This window comes from Chlamydotis macqueenii, chromosome Z, assembly GCF_036417535.1.
Source record: "Chlamydotis macqueenii isolate bChlMac1 chromosome Z, bChlMac1.mat, whole genome shotgun sequence".
Taxonomy (NCBI): domain Eukaryota; kingdom Metazoa; phylum Chordata; class Aves; order Otidiformes; family Otididae; genus Chlamydotis; species Chlamydotis macqueenii.
This window is the reverse complement of record NC_141593.1, coordinates 58998720-59023584: the sequence shown is the minus strand read 5'-3', so window position 1 is coordinate 59023584 and position 24865 is coordinate 58998720. Positions and strand designations below refer to the sequence as shown.

The 24865-nt window shown below is 37.1% G+C and overlaps 1 protein-coding gene across 2 annotated transcripts in view; it reads right to left on the bottom strand.

The window, feature by feature from the left end:
• FER (FER tyrosine kinase) overlaps positions 1–24865 on the bottom strand; it is a 180661-nt gene that overhangs the window by 5070 nt on the left and 150726 nt on the right. For both annotated transcript variants that reach the window (XM_086770908.1, XM_086770909.1), the window contains 2 exons: positions 7744–7898; positions 4089–4211 (listed from right to left, as the gene is read on the bottom strand). In XM_086770908.1, coding sequence (XP_086627034.1) covers positions 4089–4211; positions 7744–7898 — 278 coding nt within the window. The remainder of the gene's footprint in view (positions 1–4088; positions 4212–7743; positions 7899–24865) is intronic.

The window sequence follows — 24865 nt, the reverse complement described above, 5'->3', positions numbered from 1 at the left end:
CAAATTTAAAAGAAACAAGGAAAATTCAAGATCATTGAATTAAAAAAGATCTTCAGGGTGATGTGTGGAAAGTCTTCAATATATAATCTATACAAAACAGATAATTATTAAACTAATCAAAGCTCAGGTACCATTTAAGTTAGGCATGGTAAATTGTCAGTATGCTTCTCATCCCTAAGGGCAGTAACCTGCAGAGATTTGTTTCCCGTATGTTAGGAAGTAGCTACTTTCTAGGCTTTAATTGTGTTCTCTTTTTCCTCCCGCTGAGGACATCAATAATAAACATTAAGATGGGAGTGAATGTTTTTGCTCTTTTTCAAAAGGATCAACTTTTATTCTCATGCCTCTTCCCATTTTTTTTGCCTCCTTAAGAAGTTCCCTTCCCACTTGCACTTTATCCATTTATTTATCCTCCCTCCTGTTTTCTTAACTTACTTTTATATTTTTGCATCATCTTAACTCTCTCACTTTTCTGGTTTGCTTAGATAATCAGTGGCCTTCCACACCTCTCTGCTGCCATCAACTGAAGCAGGTCTCTGACTTGGTGATGAGCAGGAGAATGAATAACCAGTTAAGTAAATTAGCAGCTAATCATTTAGAAGCCACAGATAAGTTGCCACTCCAGCATATCCTGGACCAAAGAGATGTACTCACAGCAAAGGAAGGCAACTTTCCAATGAGTAGGAAGTTGAGAAAAAATACGCAACTGCATTTTTTGAAGGACTGCATGGATGAACAAGGAGCTCCTGGAAAAATTCAAACACAAAACCAGGTAATGTGGGAGGAATACAGAAGTATTGTCTGGGTATCCAGGGATGAATTCAGGAAAGCTAAAGCCCAGATGGCATAGAATCTGGCAAGGGATGTCAAAGACAACAAGAAGAGCTTCTTTAAGTATACAGGTGACAAAAGAAAAGCTAGGGAAAATGTGGGTGCTGCTGAATGAGGTAAGGCATGTGGTGACACAGAACATAGAAAAGGCTGAGGTATTGAATGCCTTCTTTGCCTCAGTCTTTAGGAGCAAGACTGGCCTTCAGGAATACCAGGCCCTAGAGATCAGGGAAAAAGTTTGGGGCAAGAAAGATGTATGCTTGGTGGAAGAGGATTAGGTCAGGGAATACTTAAGCAAGATGGACTTACATAAGTCTATGGGTCCTGATGGGTTGTACCTGTAAGTGCTGAGGGAGCTGGCTGATGTTACTGGAAGGCCACTCTCAATGATCTTCCATGTATCATTGTGACTGAGAGAAGTTCCTGAAGACTAGAGTAAAGCAAATATCACTGCTATCTTCAAGGAGGATCCAGGGAACTGTCAGCTGGTCAGCCTCACTTTGATTCCTGGAAAGGTGAAGGAGCAGCTAATCCTGGAAATGATTTCCAGGCACATGAAGGATAAGGAAGTCATTAGAGTTGTCAGGATGGATTCACTAAGGGCAAGTCACGCTTGACCAATCTGATCACCTTCTATGATGAAATGACTGGCTTGGAAGATGAGGGGACTTCAGTAAGGCTTTCAACAGTCTTTCATAAGATCTCTATGAAGAAACTGTTGAATTCTGGGCTGGATGAGCACAGTGAGGTGGACTGAAAGCAGCCTGAACGGCAAGTCCCAGAGGGAGCTCATGAGTGGTAGAAAGTCTAGTTGGAGGCCAATAACTATCAGTGTAATCCAGGGGTCAATACTAGGTCCAATACTGTTTCATATCTTCATCAATGAACTGGATGATGGGTCAGAGTGCATCCTCAAGAAGTTTGCACATGACACCAGAGTGGGAGGAGGGGGCAATATGTCAGAGGGTCATGCTGCCAACCAGAGTGATCTGGACAGGCTGGAGAAACAGGCTGACAGGAACCTCACAAGATTAGCAAGGGGAAGTGCAAAGCCCTGCAGCTGGGGAAGAACAACTCCAGGCATCAGTACAGGCTGGTGGCTGCCCAGCTGGAAAGTAGTTTGACAGAAAGGGACCTGGGGATCCTGGTGGACATCAAGATTTGAACACGCATCAGCAGTGTGTTCTTGCTGCAAAGATGACTAATGGTTCCCTGGGATACATTAAAATAACTGTGGCCAGCAGGCCGAGCGAGATGATCTGTCCTCTCTGTTTAGCACTGGTGAGACTGCAGCCGGAGCACTGCATCTACTGCTTGGCTCCCCAGTACAAGAGAGACTTGGACACACTGGAGAAAATCTCATGAAGGGCCACCAAGATGATGAAAGGACTAGAGCAGCTCTTACATGAGGAAAGGCTGAGAGAGCTGTGAATGTTCAGCCTGGTGAACAGAAGGCTCAATCAATGTATATAAATACCTGCAGGGAGGGTGCAGAGGACAGAACCAGGCTCCGCTCAGTGGTGCCCAGTGACAGGACCAGAGGCAAAAGGCACAAATTGAAACACAGGAGGTTCCTCCTGAACCCCAGGAAACACTTTTTCCTTGTAAGGATGACAAGCACTGGCATAGGTTGCCCAGAGAAGTGGTGAAGTCTCCATCCTTGGAGATATGCAAAAGCCATCTGGACATGGTCCTGTGCAACCAGCTCTAGATGGCCCTGCTTGAGCAGGAAAGATTGGAACAGATGACATCCAGAGGTCCCCAAAGACCTCGGCCATTCTGTGACTCTGTGATTCTACGACCTGTTTACCACATGTATCTCTCTGAGCAAATGTCAGGTGGTGGACAGCAAAGTGAGCTGGCACATAGGACTCTACAGCTAAATACAGCTCTGTGACTCTGACCTTACTGCACAGGTCTCTGCACCTCTCTTTCTAAAGCAGAGTATAAATGACACTGGCCTCATACAACAGGTAGATCTGATAAATGTTTTTCCTTTGTTATATTGCATGCATCTGCTCTAGGTGCTGGATTAATGCATGTAACTTCAAAGGAGAATGGCTGGGCTCTAGAACACTTAAATACAAGATAATATGAAACTATATGAAAATCCTTTCCTTCACAAACTTTCCCCTACAAACTAGTTCTTCAAAAGAGTGACAGCAGCAGCTGAAGGCCCTTACTGACTGAGTAACTGAGACAGATAAGATCAGGAAGAGAATCTGGCACATCTTAGCTGACTATCCTAACAGAAGAGCTATGACATACCAAAAACCAAGAAAACAGGCTGATAAAAGAAATGACAATTCTATTAAAAAAAAAAAGAATCACTGATGGGCTAATAGGACTATTTTCCCCACAGCACAAATAGCTGAAGAAGCATAAACATACTTCTAAATGTTTGATTTTTATCTGTTTAAAGATATTATTCTTCTCAGTGAATTAAAATGGAATCTCAATATTTAGGTAGTAAGACTTGTTTTTACAAACACTCCTCTGCTCTGGAAAACATTGGATTTTTTAATTTGGTGTTTTAAGGAGAAACTTTGATGGCCATCTACAGTGCTTAAAACAAACATTGGCAATCTGTATAAACCAGCACACCAGTTCTTAGATTTTAAAAAAAAAATAATTTAGCAGTTTTACTAGGTTAGAACCTGTTAATGAATTACACAGTAGTACTAGGAAACAGTTCTGAAATGCCACTAAAGATGATGAAAATAAATCAAAGTTCTGAAATCCTGCTCACAGTTATTTGATACTTTAAGTAAAAGCATTTTGATTATTCTGTAGAAGAGATATGGCTTTCAGTGCTCAACTAGCTTACCATTTTCCACTGTAACTGCTAAATTTTTGTCTGAAATGCTTTAATAGAGAAGATGGAATGATAGAGATTTTTTTTTCTTCTGGCAGTTTAGAATATTTATGCCTGCATTAGCATAATCTTAAATAATTCATTCTGGTCAAGCGCCTGTTTTGCACAGCAGTAAATCCCTCCTCTCCATTCCACCTTTTAGTTCTCAAGAACAAAAGTCAGCATGCTATAAGTCTTCTGTCCTTTAAGTCACTGGTCAGTATATCCCATTTTGCAAGAAGCCTATATATCACACTACTCCTCCCAGAAAGCTAGATTCAGCAATTAATTGTTGCTAAAGTTGCTGGATAACCCGTATGTTATTGCTTTGCTATTTTATACTGTATGTATTACATCCTTACGGATCTACACAGCATTTCTTTGACTCCTTACAAATAACTACCTTTCTCGACTTGTTCTCGTGCTTGTTGGTTGGTCATTCCAGGGTACGGACATACTCCTAAACTGAAGGTCTCCCACAAAAGGATTCCAAAGCTCCATACATCACTTTCAGATGTGTATCTCCCTAAGAAAAGGAGAGGAAACCCGCAGCTTAACAAACAGAGAAATTAACATTTCAGATAATTATGGCCTCAAATTTTCTGTAAAAGTAAAGAGTCACATTGGCAAGCTTTAAGCAGAACAAAGCTGTAGGTAGTAATAATATATTCTGCAGATATCATAGTCTCCTGTATTTCAACTGATAAATAAATTATCTTAAGGTCAATAGCTAGGAATAATATACGCTAACTTAAAAGTTCTACAATTTGACAGACCTCACCATGTCAGTTATTTTTCATACAACTTGAGAATTTCTTTCCTTCTTAATGTACAAAAATATTTTTTCTTTTAATATAAAAGATAGGAAAATATCAGAATTTTCCCCCCCTTATTTAGAATAACTTCAAATTCAAATGGCACTTTTTAAAAAACTACCTTTCCCAGTTCCCTGATACAGCATAGCAATGAGTATTCTAAGAGGAACTACCCTCGACAGAGTTTGTAAGTGCGAAGCAGGCCTGGTTTTCACACTTTTGAGAAACTGTTCTCCGAAAATGAAGTTATAGTTGCTTCAACTTGTTTAATTTGGACCCTGAAGAACGGATGCACCAAATCAGTTGAAAAAGAAAAAAGAATCTGGCCTGCTGGTTCCATTATTTTCAACTACGCTTCAGAGATAGCAAAAGAGATAACTGATAGATAACTGAATTCCAAACCTCTTTGTGTAATTAAAGCTTTATATTATGGGACAAGAAGAGATCTTGGAGCAGATATTTGTATTGTCCCTGTGGATTCAAAATAAGAAGGATGGATTCACATCAGAAAGTTAGGGCTCCTAGCCCTTTGCAGCAGGATATGTGAAAATATTACCTTAAAATCAATTTTCAATATTACTTTCATAATTTTTCATGACTTTTTCTTTGTTCCATACTATTACAAAAGCATATGTGTCTTTATTCTTTAAAATACACACATCCTTGTGAATGTATTGTTTGTTCATCTCTAATCATTAAACAAACCAAACTAAGCCACTTATGACTAGAAAAAAGGAAAATACATGTAAATTATAGTGACAGTTGGTGATATGACAACCGTTGTGAGGCTGGAAAGTTCAGTTTACTGTGAAACTTCCAGCTGCACTACATTAGCTTGTGTGCCTCGTAGATGGCAATTATGGGCATTCACTATGCTCTTTGCAGTAAGATTAGTCTTCTTGCCGAGGTATCAATCTCTTCAGAGTTTGGCATCCAGTAATTTAACACTTTTCACTGAAATGATTCAGTAGATATAAGATAGGTGATTAGGTTTTTTTTAAAGACAGTACAAGTTCTGCACAGTTAATTATCTTTTCCACTATGACATTATCTGGGAAAAATAGGCCTGTTCATTCACAAAAAAAAACCCCTCCTCCATGCAGTAATTTATTAACATGACAAACAACTCAAAATGCTGCACTGGAAAAACACACATATTAAATATGTACTTTAATTTTGAGAGAACAAAAGCAAAACTACCCTACACTTAGCCTAAATCTGTAATTTCAGGAGCTTTTCAAACATTTTTTCCACTTGCTGGAAGTAATGGAAATCATATCACTCCAGGCAAAAATAAAGGTATGCAATGGACAGAATGGGACCCACTGAAACAAAAGTTTAATCTCCCAGAAGCTCCAGTAGCATCAGGATTTCACTTATGACTTCAGACACAACTCTCTAACCACTCAATTTGCCCTACTCTGGTTTCTAGACTTCACAACTTGTGGTTTTTTAATTTAAAATCTTTTTGTGACTGCTATTATTTTGTCATATACAGTGAATACAAAAGCGATTAAAAAATGAACTTTTACACAGTTTTTTTAAGCACTGTATCCTTCCTGTAATGGCCAAATGACCCTATCCCTACTTTTCTTCCAACTCTTAAATCTTGTCATTAAGAACTGACATGGACAGTAGTTGTCAACTTGTTTTGAAATATTGTGGATTTAGTTTTATTTCACTCTGATATTGAGACATACTTTCAGCCTTACCTACACAAATTAATGCAATACTTATGACCATATTATTAGGATGGTACATGGTAAAACACAAGCCAATTACTTTTACTCACATCTTTCAAGGGAGTAGAAAAAATGATTCCTCAAAACCACACAGAAACCTTCTATGGCATTTTGGAAGTTGAATATTAGACTGCTAAACACATTAAGAAATGTTTGAGACATCTTGTTTTCCAAACACTACAGAAAATAACTTAAAGCTGCTTGAGTATGTATGAATTTTTGGAAACACAAAATAAGTAGATGTTTATCAACTATCTTCTCCTCTCCTGTACTATGCAGGAAAAAAAAAACACTCAAAAGGGCAAAGTTAAGGTTTTCTCACAAAAGCCTGTCTCCTGCTTAATGTAGTCCACTGCACTGCATACAGCTATGAAGGATAGGTTTCCATTATATATCAAATAAACTGCACGCATTTCTGAAATAACAAAAATAAAAATTCAAACCAACCTTTTATAGTGGAACAAACACTTAAAATAGGAAAGTGTGTTCCCCAGTGAATGCTAGCAAGACTAACACTTCTCAGAATAACTGACAATACAGGATCAACTACTGTAACTAAATTTATTATCAGCCTTCCAAAGGGAATATCTGCTTTACAGCGTTATGGTATTAACTCCTGCAAAATCTTAATGAGAAGAAGCATTTTGCTATCAATCATAAAAGTCACAAACTTATCATTTCCAATGCATGATTTTTAAAAAAAGCTTTAAGAGATGGCAAAAATATTTACAGACACTTCAAATGAATAATTTAAAACAATTTTTTTCTAAGTACTCAAGAATTGGTTGAGAGAACTACATCCAAACCACAGAATTGTTAATTTAATATGCTGCTTCTTCACAGCCCTTTATATTTAGAACAACTTATTTTTCTAGTTTCATATAAGGTAAAAAGCTAAATACAGCAGCTTCTGTTTCTGTTCTAGAACTATTACCCATGTAGTACGGATCACTTCCCTCAATCAAAAAGAATGGATTTTTTTTTTTCCCCCAGGATAACACGATAGCAATATATAAAAATGCAGGTAAAGAAGAGCTGCAGTTAAAAAAAATACAAATCAGTGACTGTACTTTTCTCTAATGCAATAATTTATGTAGCAGAGTGTTCTAGTATGTTAACACTCCCTACTATTTTCAAAGAAGTGCTAAAACAAGCACTGCTATAAATATGCAGAGTTTGCCATTCATTTTGATAATGATTATGATTTAGATGACTGGGGTAGTCTACTAGAATGAATCAGCAACATAACCAAAGCACTGTTTTATTGCTGCGTAATAGCAGTTTTAATGTTGCTGCCTTATTCTTTTTTAAGGCAAATCAGTATTTTATATATAACTTAAACAAGACTGAAATATTAAAATTATTTTAAATATTATTGATATGCACTGGGCACTAGGAGTACGTATATATACTCAAATATTGCCCACGGTGTAGTCCTGGTGCTCCTTACTTTATTTTTCATGTTTTATTTTTTTGCAAGAAGATAGAGGTACGTCCTTACCATAGTTGAGAGCTTCTGGAGCAGTCCACTTGATAGGAATCTGCTTTAGGCCTGATGATGAGTACACGCCGTCATCCTCTTGCCGGGACATTCCAAAATCGCTTATTTTCAAAATGTTGCTTTCACCTACCAAGCAGTTCCTTGCAGCCAGGTCTCTAAGAAAGAGAAATAAAGCCCCGTATTTTTACACATTTGAAAGTACTCAAAGCCATTTAAAATGGCTAAGCCTCTCAGCCAAGGTGGTGGCACCTCTTGGAAAACATATTTAAGAAAGGGTTAAAAATGCTGCACAGCAGTTGTGGAAAACAGGAGTGAGGGAGGGAAAAAAAAAATGTGTGAGCAATAATCCTGGGAACACCAATGTTGGTGTAGAAGGAGGGAGTGGAGATGCTGGAGATGCTCCAGGCACTGAAGCACAGACTCCCCCGTAGCCCTGGGAAGGACCCATGCAGGAGCAGTTTGTGAAAGACTGTATCCCCTGGGAAGGACCCACGCTGGAACAGGGGCACAGTGTGAGGAAGAAGATGTAAAAGAGAGGAGCTGTAAGGGACTCACCTCAACTCCCATTCCCTGTGCCCCTTGGAGGGGAGGAGGTGGAGGAGTTGGGAATGAAGGAGTGAAGGTGAGGCTCGGAAGAAGGGAGCAGGGGCAGGAGTTACAGTTTTTGTTTTTACTTCTCACCATCCAACTCTATTTTAATTGGCAATAAACTAAATTACTCTTCCCCAAGTCATCTCTGCTTTGCTGTCATAGCAACTGGTGAGTGATCTTGACCCACAAGCTTTTCTGTCTTATTTTCTCCCCTGTTCTGTTGAGGAGGGGGAGTGAGAGAGCAGCTGGGAGGGCATCTGGCAGCCAGCCACAGCCAACCCACCACAACTGCCCCCGAGGTCACAGAAATAAACCCACAGATTAACAAGTCAGATTTTATGCAAAATAAAACAATTTGAAGAAGCACTCTGAAACACGTTCCCATAATTATGAAAGACAGTAAGAAACCAGAGAACTGGCTCCATCTTCTCTGACCATTTTATTAGAGTTTCAGTCAAAAATAAAAAGCTACTGAGTATTACAGGAAAAGGAGTTTTGGCTCACTGTTGGATGAGAAGCTCAGCAAATTAACAGCCTTCCTTTCCCTCCCTCCACTTCAAACATGTTTTTTTTAGACAGGAGACAGTGTGTAGTAATACCTGATAAAAGACCTACAATGGCTTCTTTACAGCATATATCTAGAATAATAATACATGTTAATAATATATTATTAACACACTATATTAAATGTAATTGTTTCACAATGTATTAAAATACTAAATAATAAAATATTTCTTATTATTCACACCTTAATGTAATAAAATACAGGAATTTTTTGAAGGGAGAAAAAAGTTTAGCAACAGAATTAGATCTATAACATTAGGAACACCGTGGACAAAGTATTTTTAAACTAAATTTACAATGTTTGTTTTCAGCTTAAATAGCTAATATGCTCACAAATGGCTTGTCTTACATGAATATTCCAAAATAACTGCATTAGTGCTAATGTTTAGGACTGGAGCTGTAGCACAGTTTTGAAGTGAATCCCCTGAGCACTTAATGCACGTTCTTTGGTTTTGAAGAAATATTTGGTGCAGGCAAACTCTTGGAAGAAACTGACCTAGAACTCTTGACTATGGTGTGCACCAGATTTGTTTCTTCAGCTAATGCAGAAAGAAAGGTCTGAACCAGTGATAAACAGCCTCAAACACTATGCATGGTGGGGACATTCATGACAAAGGACTGAACTATATTTAGTCTAAAGTAAAAGTCTTGAGCCATATGTAAGTCATATATCTACAACTCCTTTGATAAACTGATCCATATTGATCTACATTATTTGATATTTAGACAGAGCCTGTGTTTGAGCATAATATAACATGATTTAAGAATTTTAACATATTTGACTCACACATCTTTTCTGCCACTAAGAACATTTATGGCTCTTGAGCTTGATGTCACAGTGACATAAATGCAGTTATTCTTGCAGTCAGAGAAGATGGACCACTGAAAAAAACAAGCCTGAAGTCACAGTGTCCAGCTGAAATACACACAAATGTATAAAACACCTCAATATGCACTGTGTTATGTGATTTGATGTTAGCATGTGGTATTGTTTGGTGAAAAGAGAGCTGCAAAACAAAATCAAATTGTTATTGCTTATACTCAAGTCTGTAGAAACTACCACCATGAAAACCCACGAATGTATGGCTTCAGTTCTAATAATAGTTTAGCCATTAGTTTTTTTATTGTTTTACTCAATATAGTCTAGATTTTGTGACAGATGCACATAAGGACTGGAAAAAGTAATGAGGTTGTATCTCAAAGAAAATTTACAAAGTTAGTTAAAATCATGGACATTTTCCTACTCGAGTCTGACCTAGCACTTAAACATGTTCTGAGTCAGATTAAGAAAAAGCTACATACTGAGCTGTCTTAGGTTTATTCCTCATACATAAATATGATTATTAGGGAAAATATATTGTAAATACTACACAGTATGATGCTTGTATAAGAAGATTACACTCAGTTAATGTAATTTTGTCTGTTTTGTGTGTGAAGTTTTCTTTTTATTCCAGAGTCATCTAGAGGAAATGTTTTTCATCATGGATTGACAGCAGCCCCGAGGAGAGGGACTTGGGAGTGATGGTGGACGAGAAGCTCAGGATGAGCAGGCAATGAGCCCTTGCAGCCCAGAAAGCCAACCTCATCCCGGGCTGCATCAAGAAGAGTGTGACCAGCAGGTCCCACTCTACTCTGCCCTGGTGAGACCTCACCTGGAGTACTGCGTCCAGTTCTTCAGCCCCCAGCATAAGAAGGACATGGACCAGTTGGAGAGGGTCCAGAGGAGGGCCATGAAGATGATCAGAGGGCTGCAGCACCTCTCCTATGGGGACAGGCTAAGAGAGTTGGGGCTGTTCAGCCTGCAGAAGAGGAGGCTCTGGGGAGACCTTAGAGCGGTCTTCCAGTACCTCAAGGGGGCCTACGAGAAAGATGGGGAGAGACTGTTCAGTAGGGCCTGTTTTGATAGGACGAGGGGTAATGGTTTCAAAATAGAGGAGGTAGATTCAGATTAGATACTAGGAAAAAATTTTTTACACTGAGGGTGGTGGAACACTGGCACAGGTTGCCCAGAGAGGTGGTGGATGCCCCATCCCTGGAAACATTCAAGGCCAGGTTGGACAGGGCTCTGAGCAACCTCATCCTGTTGGAGATGTTCGTGATCCTTGCAGGGGGGTTGGACTAGATGACCTTTAAAGGTCCCTTCCAACCCCAACCATTCTATGATTCTATGATCATTACTGAAAATTTACCAAAACACCTCCAGGAAAATCAAACGACTATTTGAGAAAGTTGGTAAAGACTGTGATACTATGTTAAGATCTTCTCTAGGCCTTCTGAAATACCACAGACACACAACATGTTTGCTTCATGTAAGAGTGGTTTTCAAGCTGTCTATCAGCCGGCAGTGGGTCACAGAATGATACTATTCAAGCTGCCACGCTGCACACAAGTGCCAAGGGAGGAATCACGGGCCAGTGGTTAGCTAGCAGCCCACAACTTGTGTGGGTGGGCACAACTGTCAAGTTCCCCATCAATCTTTCCAGGCAAATTGCTTCTTTCTCTTTGTCTCAGTTTGTATTGAAAAGAGAAACATTTTCATTGCCATCTTCCACAGAACATCAATAAAAGTTTATGGAATAGTGAATGCCAAGCTATTAGCAATAAGATAGAAAAGGATACATTACGATAAAACTTAACTTACTAATAAAGCTACAAATTGTGAAGTAAATGGAGTAGTGCTGGTTATGATCTCACAGTATTAATACCGTTTTCTGCTTATAGCTAAAACTCCCACATTTTTGAAGCTATAATACTATGTATTACTTTTAATACATCATTTGTGTTAATAATGCCTTTTGAGCACTTCTGGCATAATTTGCTTTTTTCCTTTCTCATATGTAAAGTAGGCTCCTATTCTCCCTTATTTAGAAAATACTTCAGATGCAAACTTTTCTTTCCCTTTTTCCTTCACTTTAGTCATAATCCTTTTGAAGGACTTTTGTAATCCCCTTCTTAGGCACTTAGTTTGCTTTTCACAATTCTTGTGAGGAGCTGGTTCTTGGAATACACAGAAACCCACAATGTTTAGCAGATCCTATGATACTTAAAATAACACTAAATCCTGTCAGAAGTTCTGTTACTTTGCAGTTTTACTAACTTGCCATTCAGTAGGGTGAAACAGCACGAGTACAATTTCATTCTCAGTGCTGCACCACCAGCCACTTCAGATTCCGCAGTTACACCCACTGTAGACGTATTTTTCAGGTTCTTCTTCTTCCCTGTTCTCTTACTTGTATTTTTTTCACAATGTCTATGTGACTAACATTTATTATTTAATTTCTCAGGCTTATAAGTGTCCTGAAAGTTAGAATATCTTGTTAGCCTGTTGTCATTTTATATCTGTTTCATATCCTCAGTGATTTGTTAATGAATTGTCCAGATTTCCTTATATGTATTTGCATGCTTAAAAGTACTTTTAAAAACACCGTTACTCTGAAGGCTATAGCTACATCAAGCTTTCTTTTTTTTTAATTCTGAGGTTTTGGTTAAGATTTTTCAATATTTTTCAATGATTTTCTTCACTGTTTCTGCTCATGTCTGACAGCCTCCTTTGAAATGATTTTTCAGTCTAGATACAAGAGAAAATTACCAAAAATACATGTTGGCTACTGTGATTTATTACAGAATTTATAGCCAGAATCTGAAAAAAAAGCATCAAAAAGTATTACTTCCATTGCTTTAAAGTAATAACAGCTTTCATTTTCTCCCAGTTCCCAGGATTCTGATTAATTTTAATTTGCAACACATAAAACATGATGATGAGAGGGCTGGAGCACCTCTCCTATGAGGACAGGCTGAGAGGGTTGGGGCTGTTCAGCCTGGAGAAGAGGAGGCTCTGGGGAGACCTTAGAGCGGTCTTCCAGTACCTCAAGGGGGTCTTCAGCAGGGCCTGTTGCAATAGGATGAGGGGTAATGGCTTTAAAATAGAGGGAGATAGATTCAGATTAGATATTAGCAAAATTTTTTTTACACTGAAGGTGGTGGTGGAACATTGGCACAGGTTGCCCAGAGAGGTGGTGGATGCCCCATCCCTGGAAACATTCAAGGCCAGGTTGGATGGGGCTCTGAGCAACCTCATCTTGTTGGAGATGTCCATGATCCTTGCAGGGGGGTTGGACTAGATTACCTTTAAAGGTCCCTTCCAACACAAATTATTCTATGATTCTATGATTTAATGAAAAGGAAAGAGCTCTTGTATAACAGTGTTAAGTGGCTTATTAAAAAACCTTTACATCTTAACCTTCCACATTAAATACACACAATGAGGTTTCATTCAAATATTTAGGGCAGGTGATATGAGTGAGGGAAATCAAGAAACTGTAAATCTATAGGGTTGATGACAAAAAACAGTATGAGTCGTCAATATTACACGTAACTTCAGTGTTAAATATTTCTAGTAATATGGCACTTTCTAGATGGCCTCTGTAAAAAAAAAAAAAAAAAAAAAGAAAAGAAAATAAACTATGGTGTACTTGTCTTCCTTTCCCTAGAAAAACAAGTATGTTCTATTTGTTTTCTCTTCCTTCTCCTTAACCTTCCCTAAAGCCAACATCCTGAAGAAGTACAGATATGATTGTATGGCATTAGATGTCTCTTTCTGCTTGAGGCATTGTTTATTTTTCTCATACAGCATTTGCTACTTGCTGCAGTAATTCCATAAAATCAGTACTTACCTTTAACACAGAAAACAAGAAAATATTCCTTATTTCACATCGTGAAAGCTGTACAAATTGGGCACAAATTACACTGAGCTGCTACAGAACAAATTAAAAAGTAAAATAAAAGCTGACTCTCTCTATTTAATGCCAAGATTATGTAAGTTCCTAGTGCTATTAGAAACAAAGCACCTTCCCCCCTAAGTACTAAGGAATAAAAATTAATATGTGAATTGGAATTTTCATTTTTAAACACTGCTATCCAGTCCCTATAAACACACAAATTTCCTAAGACAAGGTCCTAAAACCAGGACATGGACTACGGATCACTAATATGGGTTGAATACGCTGAAACTGCAAGGGACAGCTCATGAGACTTTTGCTTAAAGTGCAATAGCCAGTTTAGAGAGGATGTAGAGGTAATTTCTGTGCCGGGAGTTGTTACCACTTGAATTCATGTCTGTTAGTGAAGACATAAACCTCATAAACTTTTCTCTAAAGACACTCTTTTACCCCATCCCCGTTTCCTTCTACCACTCCAGAAGAACTATGCAGCAAGTAATACCCAGTATTTCAATGGAATTTCACCAATTAAAGCAAATCAAAACAAAACAGCAAACTTCTCATTACTAAGCCAGCAGGACAGACTGCCTTAATCAGCCGTTTTATATCCCCTCCCTGGATCATGCAGTTACAACATTCTTAGGTGATAAAAGCAAGTTATTAATTAGTGAACAGGATCAGTTTATCTCCTCTGCACATTTAATTAAATGAAAATAATCTATTATCTGATCAAAAGAGAAGGAGCGGCAGGTCTACAAAGGAAAGTGTTCTTTTTTCACGGACTATAAGACACTACCTCTCCTTCAAACACCTGGATAAATTCCAGTGGTGTCTAAATCAACACACAACTATTTCAGAACTTTCTTGATATGCATATGCTGTTATTTTTGCTACTTGTGGAGCACATAGCAAATATTATGTGCCTAATAACAGACTGGGAAAATATGAGAGGGTCAGAAGCACTTCCATGCATTCTGCGCTATCTTCCCACTTTACACTTGTTTTACTTATTTCTCCATACTATTTTATCTATCGCATTATGAATACTAATGAAGCAATATTATCTACAATGCTAATCACTTCTCTTAGTTCCTCAGATAATGCAAGTTCATTTTCATCTTCACAGATGAACAGTGCTAAGAAGCCAGAGAAAGTCCAAGTAAGACACAGTAGTGATTTCTCGATAATGTAAGGTGTTCTGCTTGCTACCCACAGTTTTGGATATTGCTCAATTCTTCTCAGCTATAAAATGAGTAAATTCTTCCACCTTACAGCATTAGTGACACTCAGTCACCTCCTCTAAAGGACTTTGCAATTTTCAGATGAAAGACTTAAAAATTTTGCAAAAAGAACTGAAAAGAAAAAAAAGTAACCAAATGAACCCTAAATAATTGTATTCAGTAGCTGAATTTAGGCACAAATCTAGCTTGTATCTGAACCCATGTTTTTTTTTCCACAAAACCTTTATTTCCTGCACCTGCAAGAGTAAAAATAATCCTACAGTCCAGAAATAGTCTGCATTGCGCTGCTCACTCTCATTGTTATGATAGCAAGAGCTATCATATAAAATTATTCATAGCAATATGGAGAACATATTCCTCTGGACTAAGGTTCGCAAGATCACATTAATCAAAAGGCAAACTTAAGTAACAAAGGTCAAAGAAAAAAGAAGAAAGTATAAAAGCCCAATAAAGCTCAAGCATCTGAATTACTTCAAGACACTATAACATAGTCACCTACAGAGGCAATAAAGAAGGAAAATTAAGCAATTGTAAACTTATTGTTTGCAGCCCAGAGATTGCTCAAGAGACTGTAGAGATCTGTTGACACATTATAAAACTTTTAGCTTCTTTGTTTTATGCAGGTAAGTCACTATGTGTCCTCCACGTTCCTAGTAGGACAAGGTTTCTGTACCAGCTATTTTTAGGACCTTTATCTGTTTTAAGATGGGCAATAAACAGTTCCTGAAAAGTAACAAAGTGGTAGATGGAAATTAAGCAATAATCTGATACACCATCTATTTCTCCCAACTTTTTCCTATTTCTGAGGTTTTTTTCACAATATCTGCTTCTGGGACAGAAATGTTCCTATCAGCACTATCTAAATGGTTTTCATCTGCATGGTTACTCAACTTTTTAAGAACAGTTATTGTCTATATTTTTCTGAACAATTATTTTGATGAAAACTGCATCACAGTCATTTTAGTCTATAATAATCTTCTTTGCGTTGATATCCCTGCAGATTTTTATAACCCACTCTTCCTGTGCACTGCTGATTACATGTAATGTGCTGAGCAAAATGTGAGACTGAGGAATGTCTAAAGTTTTTTTGCTATTTTCTTTTTTTTTCCCTTGTACTTCATTTATATCTTGAAATAAAGGTTTGCATTTCAATTTCTATTGTGTGCTGATTTATTTCACTTGTTCAGCAGGAAAGCTTACCTTATCTTTGTCCATTGTGAGTATATCATTACTCCTTGCAACCTGTTTTGTCCTCTCCAAAGTTATGGGAATCAAAGATTTGCATAGCATACATTTTATAGCCATGAGAAAGCCCTTTACAAATTAAGTTTGTACAACTGTATCATCAACTTATCCAGCCTCCTCACTTCTCATAAAGTAATGGCATCCACCATGAAAGTAAACTCTAGGAAAAAAATTTACAAAAGGCAATCCTAGTGATAGTCTTAATGAAAACTAAGGGTCTGGATAGTCCTATGACTGGATGATAAGTAACTTTATAGGAATCCTACAATATTAATGCAACTGGAAATTGGAAAACATCTTCCAGAAATCCCGACTGTCATGACACACAGAGGAATAACTGCTGGATCCCATGCAACTACTCCTATGCTCTTGAAGTTTTTGATAGAAATGTTACAGAACATAAGAAGCACAAATATGTATCCATTTATGATACACATAAGATTTTTAACATTCCTTAAAAATCTATTTGATAGTCAACTGAATTATAGGGGAAATTAAATGTCTAAAAAGTAATTATCCAAGATGTATAATTATCCAGGATGGACCAGAACTTAAGTTTACATTTTGTGCTCGAGAAAGTTGCAATGGACTTAATTCACAATCACAGATGCCTTCCATTTCCTAAATCAGTCATACAAGTAGACTGTACTATTCATATCAAGGCAAATATAATTTCCAAGCAAAAACTTTGACAAGTACTGCATCATTCACAGAAACAACTGAAATGAAAGACAACAGTAGAGCACAGGATTGTACTAACAAGCGTATTTTTTTGTGATAAGAACGTAGCGTTATTGAACCTGTGTGATGACACAAAACTTGCTACAATAACTGTCCTTGGCCTTTTATACAAGGAGGATGCCTCAATTTAGCTCTTAATTCTGAATTTAGTTCTGAATTAATCTCTTTGTTATTTGGTTCTATAGTATACTGTTAACATATCATTGATTTATCTGTACAGAGGCATTAAATATTGGTTTAACCGGTTTACAAACTTGATAATATCTGAAGAGGCAGATCAGATATGGTTAAAGACCGTATTCACTTGTCCATTATACATCAGAGACAGAAAAGCTTGCATGTTGAATTTGAAGAAAATGTCTAAAGCAGGGTAGCTTCTACTGCTGACTTTCTGGCAATTAAGTTTTTTTTTTAGAAATTAAATTTATCATTTTTTTAAACAAAGCTATTTTCTAGTTTTAATATTATTATGTATCATATTAAGTTTAAAAAACAGTTAAGATTTATAATGAAAAGTAGAGCATGAGAACTAGACAAAAGACTCTGCAAGCACCCAAGGAATCAAGAAATTCATACACATCATCATAATATGGGTTAGTCTTTTCCACCTTTTTCATTAGAATAAAATGAACTACTACAATAGCACAGTACTTGCAGTGCTTTTTCAGCATCTAGCACCAACAATGTTGTATTCCGAAATAGTTCAAATTAGCTCTAAATGCATTCCTATAACTTAAATCTACTTCTGCTCCTACCAGCAGACAGGCATGGATTAAGATTTCAAAAGTAACACACGAGTATGGACTAAAGTTCACGGTTTTTTAGTACATAAAAATATTATATAGGCACTAGATCCCACAACATTTTATTTAATGAAGTAAAAGAATGCAAAGCTTATAATTAGGGTCCAAAGAAATAAAGCATCCAGCATAATTAAAGTACAAGAGACTACATATTAATGAAAATAATACAGAAGGAATAAGAAAGAAAAAAAAAATCCATTACAACTCAGGAGGAAAAAACAGAGCAGTGTGGCAGTAGAATCAAATAATGCTAGATAAGAGGGTTATGTTGTAGTCTTACACTTTGTGGCTAGAATATGGAAAATGAAACAACCAAAGCTCTTGACTTAAGAGAAAGTCATAAAGAAAACCAATCAACCACAATTTAAAGCAATTATTATATTGTGGGTTTTTCATATTTAGGAAGGGAAAAATTTAAATGGATGGCACAGGTAGCATATGCTAGCTAAGCATTCTTAGCAATGGAAACCAGTTTCACTAAGATACCTAATAATAGTTCACTGATTCACAATTCTCCAATCAGAGTGAAAAAATATTTTGTAATTTTTACCTTACAACATCTTTCTACTTTTAATCAAATACGATCAACAAACGATTACTGGCATGTTAACTTATTTTAGTATTCTAAAAATAGTCTGTTTTGTAACTGTCATAAGAATCGAAAACTAAGACGAATGGAAAAGAAGCTGAGTAATAATTCAGTAACTATCCTAGACAGCTAAGTAAGATTTGCAGTTGGGTTAGAGAAATATGTAAGAAATTTTATCTGGCTAATACATTGTAAAGAATTTTATATATATAAACTGAGATGACTAAAATGACCTAATCCTTTCTCTAAATCAACAAGTTAGGAAATAAATCGAACCTCTCACCCCTTTTTTTGTTCCTATTAATTACTTAAAATTTACAATAGGTTTTCTACCCAAAAATAAAACATAAAAGTAGAAGAAAAAACTTTGCACTTTTTTGGTCACAAGAGTAAGAAGAAAGTGACGGGATTTTGACAATTTGGGTGGGGTACTTGAAGTAGGAAATGTGGAAGAAACATTAGATGACAGTGTGCTGATTAAGGATCATGATTACATCTCATACGGATAGCAGTAGATGTGACAGGACTGCCATAGCTTTTGGAACTCACATGTACATGCACATTCATCATAATAAGATTTTATATCTGAGAAGAGTAAAGGAATACACGTTAATAAGACCAGGGGTTCCGAATTCATCACCTACTGAACTCCATCCTTCTTCTCCTATTAAAACTTCATGGTATCTCATGAAGTCATCTGTTACAAGACTGTCCTTCCCCTGGAAAATAGAGACTTCTATATTTAGAAGAAGCCACCCTGCCTCTGGCTGTTATCTGTCTCTGTTGAAGTATGCTCACTCATGCATAGTGTTGACTGCCTACGGATCTGGAGTGCTCCCGTGTCCTCTGGGGACTCGGAAGTTTGTTGGAGCTGCAGGAAACACTTTCCTGTGCTTAATCTAAAGACAGAAATAGAATGAACTATTAGAAAACTATTGCAAAGCTATGGATTTACTATACCTGGCTATTATTCTGAAATATTTCCACACACAAAACCATTCTAGCACTACACTGTTGATACACAGGATCCTCTTCGCTATTTAACTTGTTAAATTTATTTTAGCATTTGCTGTGGGCAAAGGTTATAAAATAACCAAAGTCTAGCTAATAATTTGCTAAACTCCTAAAATCTTCCTGCATAAAGAGATTGCGGGTACCAAATTTCTTAACTGATAAAAGAGTGTTACAATACATGGCGACACAATGAAGTTGCCTGTTTTCATTTAGCAGCTTTGTTAAGGAAAAGTCAAATAGCAATTTTTACTTAAATTTCCAAATGATAACAAATTAGAAACTGCTGCAAACAACAATAAGGGCAAAGAAATTAAAAGCATGAATGAAAGGAAGGATGGATAGAGAACGTCTTTCAGAAACAACAAAATTAGATTTAACTTCTAAAACAGAAATGGATATATTTTGAAAAATTAAGCCTAAACATATTCAGTAAAACATAACTACACCTAGGCAATCATGTGGAGAGAAAAGAGGAACAAAACAGGTATGGATTCTGATTAAATATAAGTCATGGAATTAAACTGAGCATAGGAAAATAAGAGCTTGTTATTTACCAGATTGTGAGAAAGATGCCTAGGAAAATAGAGAAATTCTATTTTACTAATGTAGTTACTTAAAAACATAAAACCAGATAAATTTTGTTAAATTAAACTGGTCTGTAGAGACCAATATCAGTTTCAAAGAGACAGACTGAATAAGCCAATATATCTTTTTATTGATTTAAAATAAATATTGGAATTACCAGATGCCCTGGAATCTATTATTATACTCTCAGCTATATAGTACACAATAAAAAGGTAGTAGTTAATGTAGGAATGACCCCAAGAAGCATTCATTTTCTGAATGAGTGCATTTCTTCATTTTATTATGTATGAAAAGATGACTTTTTCAACCAGTCATAAACATGCAAACTCTGTATCTCACAAAAAACGTTTGAAGTATACATTCTTCCACTTATAACATGACTTCCCAGCAGCTCACAGCAAAAGAGCTCTGCAGATTTATTTTTACTGTACATTTATTTCAGTTTAAAGTAGAACGCACAGAAAATGATCTAGGCAAATTTAATACAGTATTTTGGTATCATATTATAAAATAAATCAGGTAACTGCCTGCTAGCTGCTAACTAGTTGATAACTTGAAAGCAAAATTTTTTGAAAAAAGCTTTTAAGATAAGTTTAATAATGAATAAAACAACAAAACTTCAAGTGCAATTTGTGACACAAACTGCTAACTTCTGTACAGAAAAGTACTACAGATATTGACAGCTGGGTTCCTGTAGGTTCCTACAAAGTCTAGTTGGACGTCAGTAGCTACCGTTGTATCCCAGGGTCAATACTGGGCTCAGTCCTGTTTAACGCCTTCATTAGCGTTCCTGATAACGCGTCAGAGTGTGCTGTCCGCAAGTTTGCTACGGCTCCCCTCACCAAGCAAAGCAGTAACTTCTTATCAGTTCTTCCTGGTAGTAAGTGTTCCTTTCCTCTACATGGCTTAGCTCTGCTGACTTCTTGTCCAATGTAAAGAGTTTACACACTCCTGAACAGAGGACTTACAGAAGAAGGTAAGATTTTACCCTGCTAGTGAGGCTGCACCTCAAATACTATGTTCAGTTCTGGGCCCTGGAGTTGCTGGAGCACATCCAGAGAACGGCAACAAAGCTGGTGAAGAACAAGTCTTATGACGTGTGACTGAGGGAACAGGGGTTGTTTAGTCTGGAGAAGAGCAGACTGAGGGGAGACCTCACTGCTCTCTACAACTACCTGAAAGGGGTTTGTAGGCAGGTGAGTGTTGGCCTCTTTTCCCAAGTAACTAGTGATAGGATGAGAGGAAATCACCTCAAGTTGTGTCAGGGAAGGTTCAGACTGGATATTAGGTAAAATTGCTTTACTGAGAGAGTAGTCAAGCATTGGAACAGGCTTCTCAGGGAAATGGTGGAGTCACCATCCCTGGAGGTGTTAAAAAAAGTGTAGATGTTGCACTTCAGGACATTGTTTAGTAGGCATGGTGGTGCTGCATTGATGGTTGGACTTCATGATTTTAGAGGTCTCTTCCAACCTTAATGACTGTATGATTCTATAACTAAGCATGTCTGCAATTTTAACCATGACAAGGTAACTGTACTAAGACAGTATCATCAAAATTGTTCATAGCTTTGACATGGGAATATTACTTTCTCCCTCTCATTAACAACATTTTCCACAATTATTCCATGTATAAACAAAGGTCTTGGGCCTTCCTCAGTAAGAGAAAGTAAACCAAACAAAAATGGAAAAAAAAAATATAGAAGATTAAAGGAAGCCTTTCCTGACTGCAGCTATCATGCTGCACATCAAAAGATATGGAGACATATTTCTTGCATTTCTATTTAATTTTACCCTTCTAGCCTCTTTTTGACTTAGGATTACACTACTGGTGAAAAGATTTGCCTGCTTCTCCTGTATCTCTGTTTCTTTGAAAAATGTTTAGCTAGAGTACATGGAATATTCAGCGGAAAGAAGGGTGAACAGCAGCTGTGGCTGCTGCACTGTAAAGTGTGTGAAACAGTCTTTGAAATACAAAATTTCCACAGGACTGAAGTTCCCTGTCATTTGGATATGGAACTCAACTGTAAGTTGGATTGCTTAAAGCAATATTAAAGCTGGATTTAATGAGGAAAACAATCCCCTGGGAAGAAACAGAGCAGTTTCTAGCTCACTAGCAAGAGGAAGCGTGACAGAGATGAGGCTGGAATATGAACAGATAATGAAGTTGTGAGCCAAACGTTCCTATATGTAAATAAAAAAACAAAGAAAGTACTTCATGTACAGTTAAAGAGAGTAAATGCCTGTTTCTTAACTTGCTATTTCCTGTAAATATGAGCCACAGTGTGAAATCCTGGTTCTACTAAAGTTAACTAACTTAATGGAATTAGAATTTCCATTGTTGTTTTTAAGCGAAGTATGTTCAAAAATTTGGCTATACTTTCTTCCAACTTTGTTTAGCTTTTCTAAAAGCAGATCTAGCATCTTGAGAGAAATTCTGCAAAACTGCTCTGCATATCAACTAACACAGGGAAGTGACACATAGAAAAGTGGGACCCAATAATTGTTTTGGTGACAGGACAAAGTAAATTCCCATTTTCCATAAAGAATTAAAGTACTAGCTTCCTTTAGAAGCACACAGTCAATGTTTGCTGGCTGCAATAACAGCAACCATGGCAACTAGTATCATAAAAAGAGGAACACATTCTCCAGATCTACATGCTAGTCTCCCCTAACTTGGCTCATGTTTACTTTACGCACTCTTCCCCATATATATACAAATATAGACTTCAAGTGACAGAATTTTCAGCTTGTTTTCAAAATATTTCATTAGATCAACCAATAATCAGTTTATCTTACCATTCTTACTTTTATTCACAATGCCATTTTTTACCTTTATTGAACCATTTAAATAAAGCACTTTTTATCCTTCACATTTTTATTATTCAGCTTTCTCTACCCATCAGTTTTGCCTCTACTTTTGCTTTTTTCTGAGTTACTACTTTATTTACCACTTTCTAATATCAGTGTCCAGAGCTGCACATAGTGTTCTGTTCAATGTATCTCTTTGCTCCCTTACAGACTGTCATATTTTTTTCTTTTCTCTACCTGTTTCTAGTGTGTGGGTATTTATTGCACTTCTTTAAGATCTCTGCAAAAGAGATATGAATCATACAACATACTAGATATGAAATTATTTTGTCTTGAATATACATATCAGAATATAAAAAAAGCATACAGTTCATCAGTGAAATTAAAGTTGTGTATATAGTCCAGAATCCTAGGGGAAATACTTGAACAACATTTAAAGGTGCTTTTAAAGTATTAACCCAGTTGCTGTAGCTAGAAACTCAGCCCACAGTGACTTAAATTATGTCCAAAAGGTACCTACCTCGATATTAGCAAGTAATTAAGTGCAAGAGAAGCAGATAAACAGACTGAAGTACTTGGTGCTCAGGCTCCTCACGTTTCCATTGCATGCAGTTACAGAGGTTTACTTGGGGTTAGATGTAGTCTGGTTTCGCCAAACATGGTCCCACACTGCATGCAGCAAAGCTGTCATACAAATTTTGGCTTCCCCAACTGCAGGCTTCTTCAGGGAGCACCATTTTGTCATTTCCCCTACCCCATGCAAATGTCAGCAGCACATCAGTGGCACATCACAGCCCCTGCCATTATTGCTCACAGGAGACTCCCCATTATTTCTGCTCCTCCTCATAGCACTTCTGAGTCAAGCCATTGCGCCTGATGACTGTCCTGTCTTCCAGCTCTAGGTTTAGACAACATCTACTGCAAGGGGCTTGAAACACCAGTAGGAGTGAACTGTGTAGTTTTAAAGAATAGGTTTAAATTATCACAGAAAAATACTGGTTCACTGTCAAATCTGTATCAGTTGCCATAAAATACTCCCCAAAAGGAAGCTGAAGCTCTTCAATTTAATAGCTACTTGATAGTTAAAAAAGCAACAACTGATCATTTTAAGAAAAAAAAAAGTCTTTATATTTGACACAGAAAAATCTTCCATAACTTTTACAGTCTTCTAAGACTTCTGTCTGCCTGACTCTTTCTGAAGGTTACAATGCTCTCTTGTGGTAGGAAAGATGGTTATTTACTTACAAACTTAAAACTAACTAGTTTCAATGTACAACTGAAGTCCAGCTGTGTTATAGAAGAATAATGATAAATACAGAAGTTAAACAAACCTTTTGAAATTCAAATACATTAATAAATAACCAGGATAAACAAATATATCTGTAACCACAGTAGTATTATTTCACACTTGAGTTCAGCTAAAATAAGACAACAGCAGCATGGGAGATCCTGTCATCTCAATTTTGCCATCTGTTTATGATATTCAGAATTTCCATTCAGGAACACGATTACTCCTGAGCATTTCAAACTAGAGAGTTATTAAATTCACATCTATGGCTAGTTTTTTATTTAACCAGTTACGCTAGGTCCCATAAGGATTATTTGCAACACAAAAGGGCGGCAAAGGTGGTCTCAGTAAAAGAAAATAAAGAGGGAGTGGGACCTCATGATTCCATCCATGACTCTGCAAGGAGGATAAGAAACTTTTCCAGATAATTGTGTGCAAGGGAGGATGGTCTGCAGAAGCAATAAGGGGAAGAAAGGGTGGCTTCCCGGAAGTGAATGAAAAGTCAGGAATACTCAATTCATTTGTTAGTGAATGGGAATGGAGATGTTTATAACCAATTAACTACTAAGAAGCAATATTCATAGCAGGAAAGTTTAAAAACTCCTTGTTTAAGCATTTATAGGCTTACTTATCATACTGATTTCCAAAACCCTGCCCAGAAATTAATCCAAAAGAAGGAAGCCGTTTGAATCAAGTATTTTTACTTATTCTGCTATCCTAATCCCTACATATTTTTTTTCAAAACTGGGACTTTACTCTTATTTTGCTTCCCAGAACTCACGAGACTTGATGGAGTATCTGACATACAGCTTTGCCAAGAGCTTTTTCTGTCAGGCTCGAGCGACTCAGCTTAAATCTGTGAACAACAAAATACCGTAACATTGATTCAACAATTCTCACAGCTCCATGTACCTTGATGATCTCTCTCAATCTTCC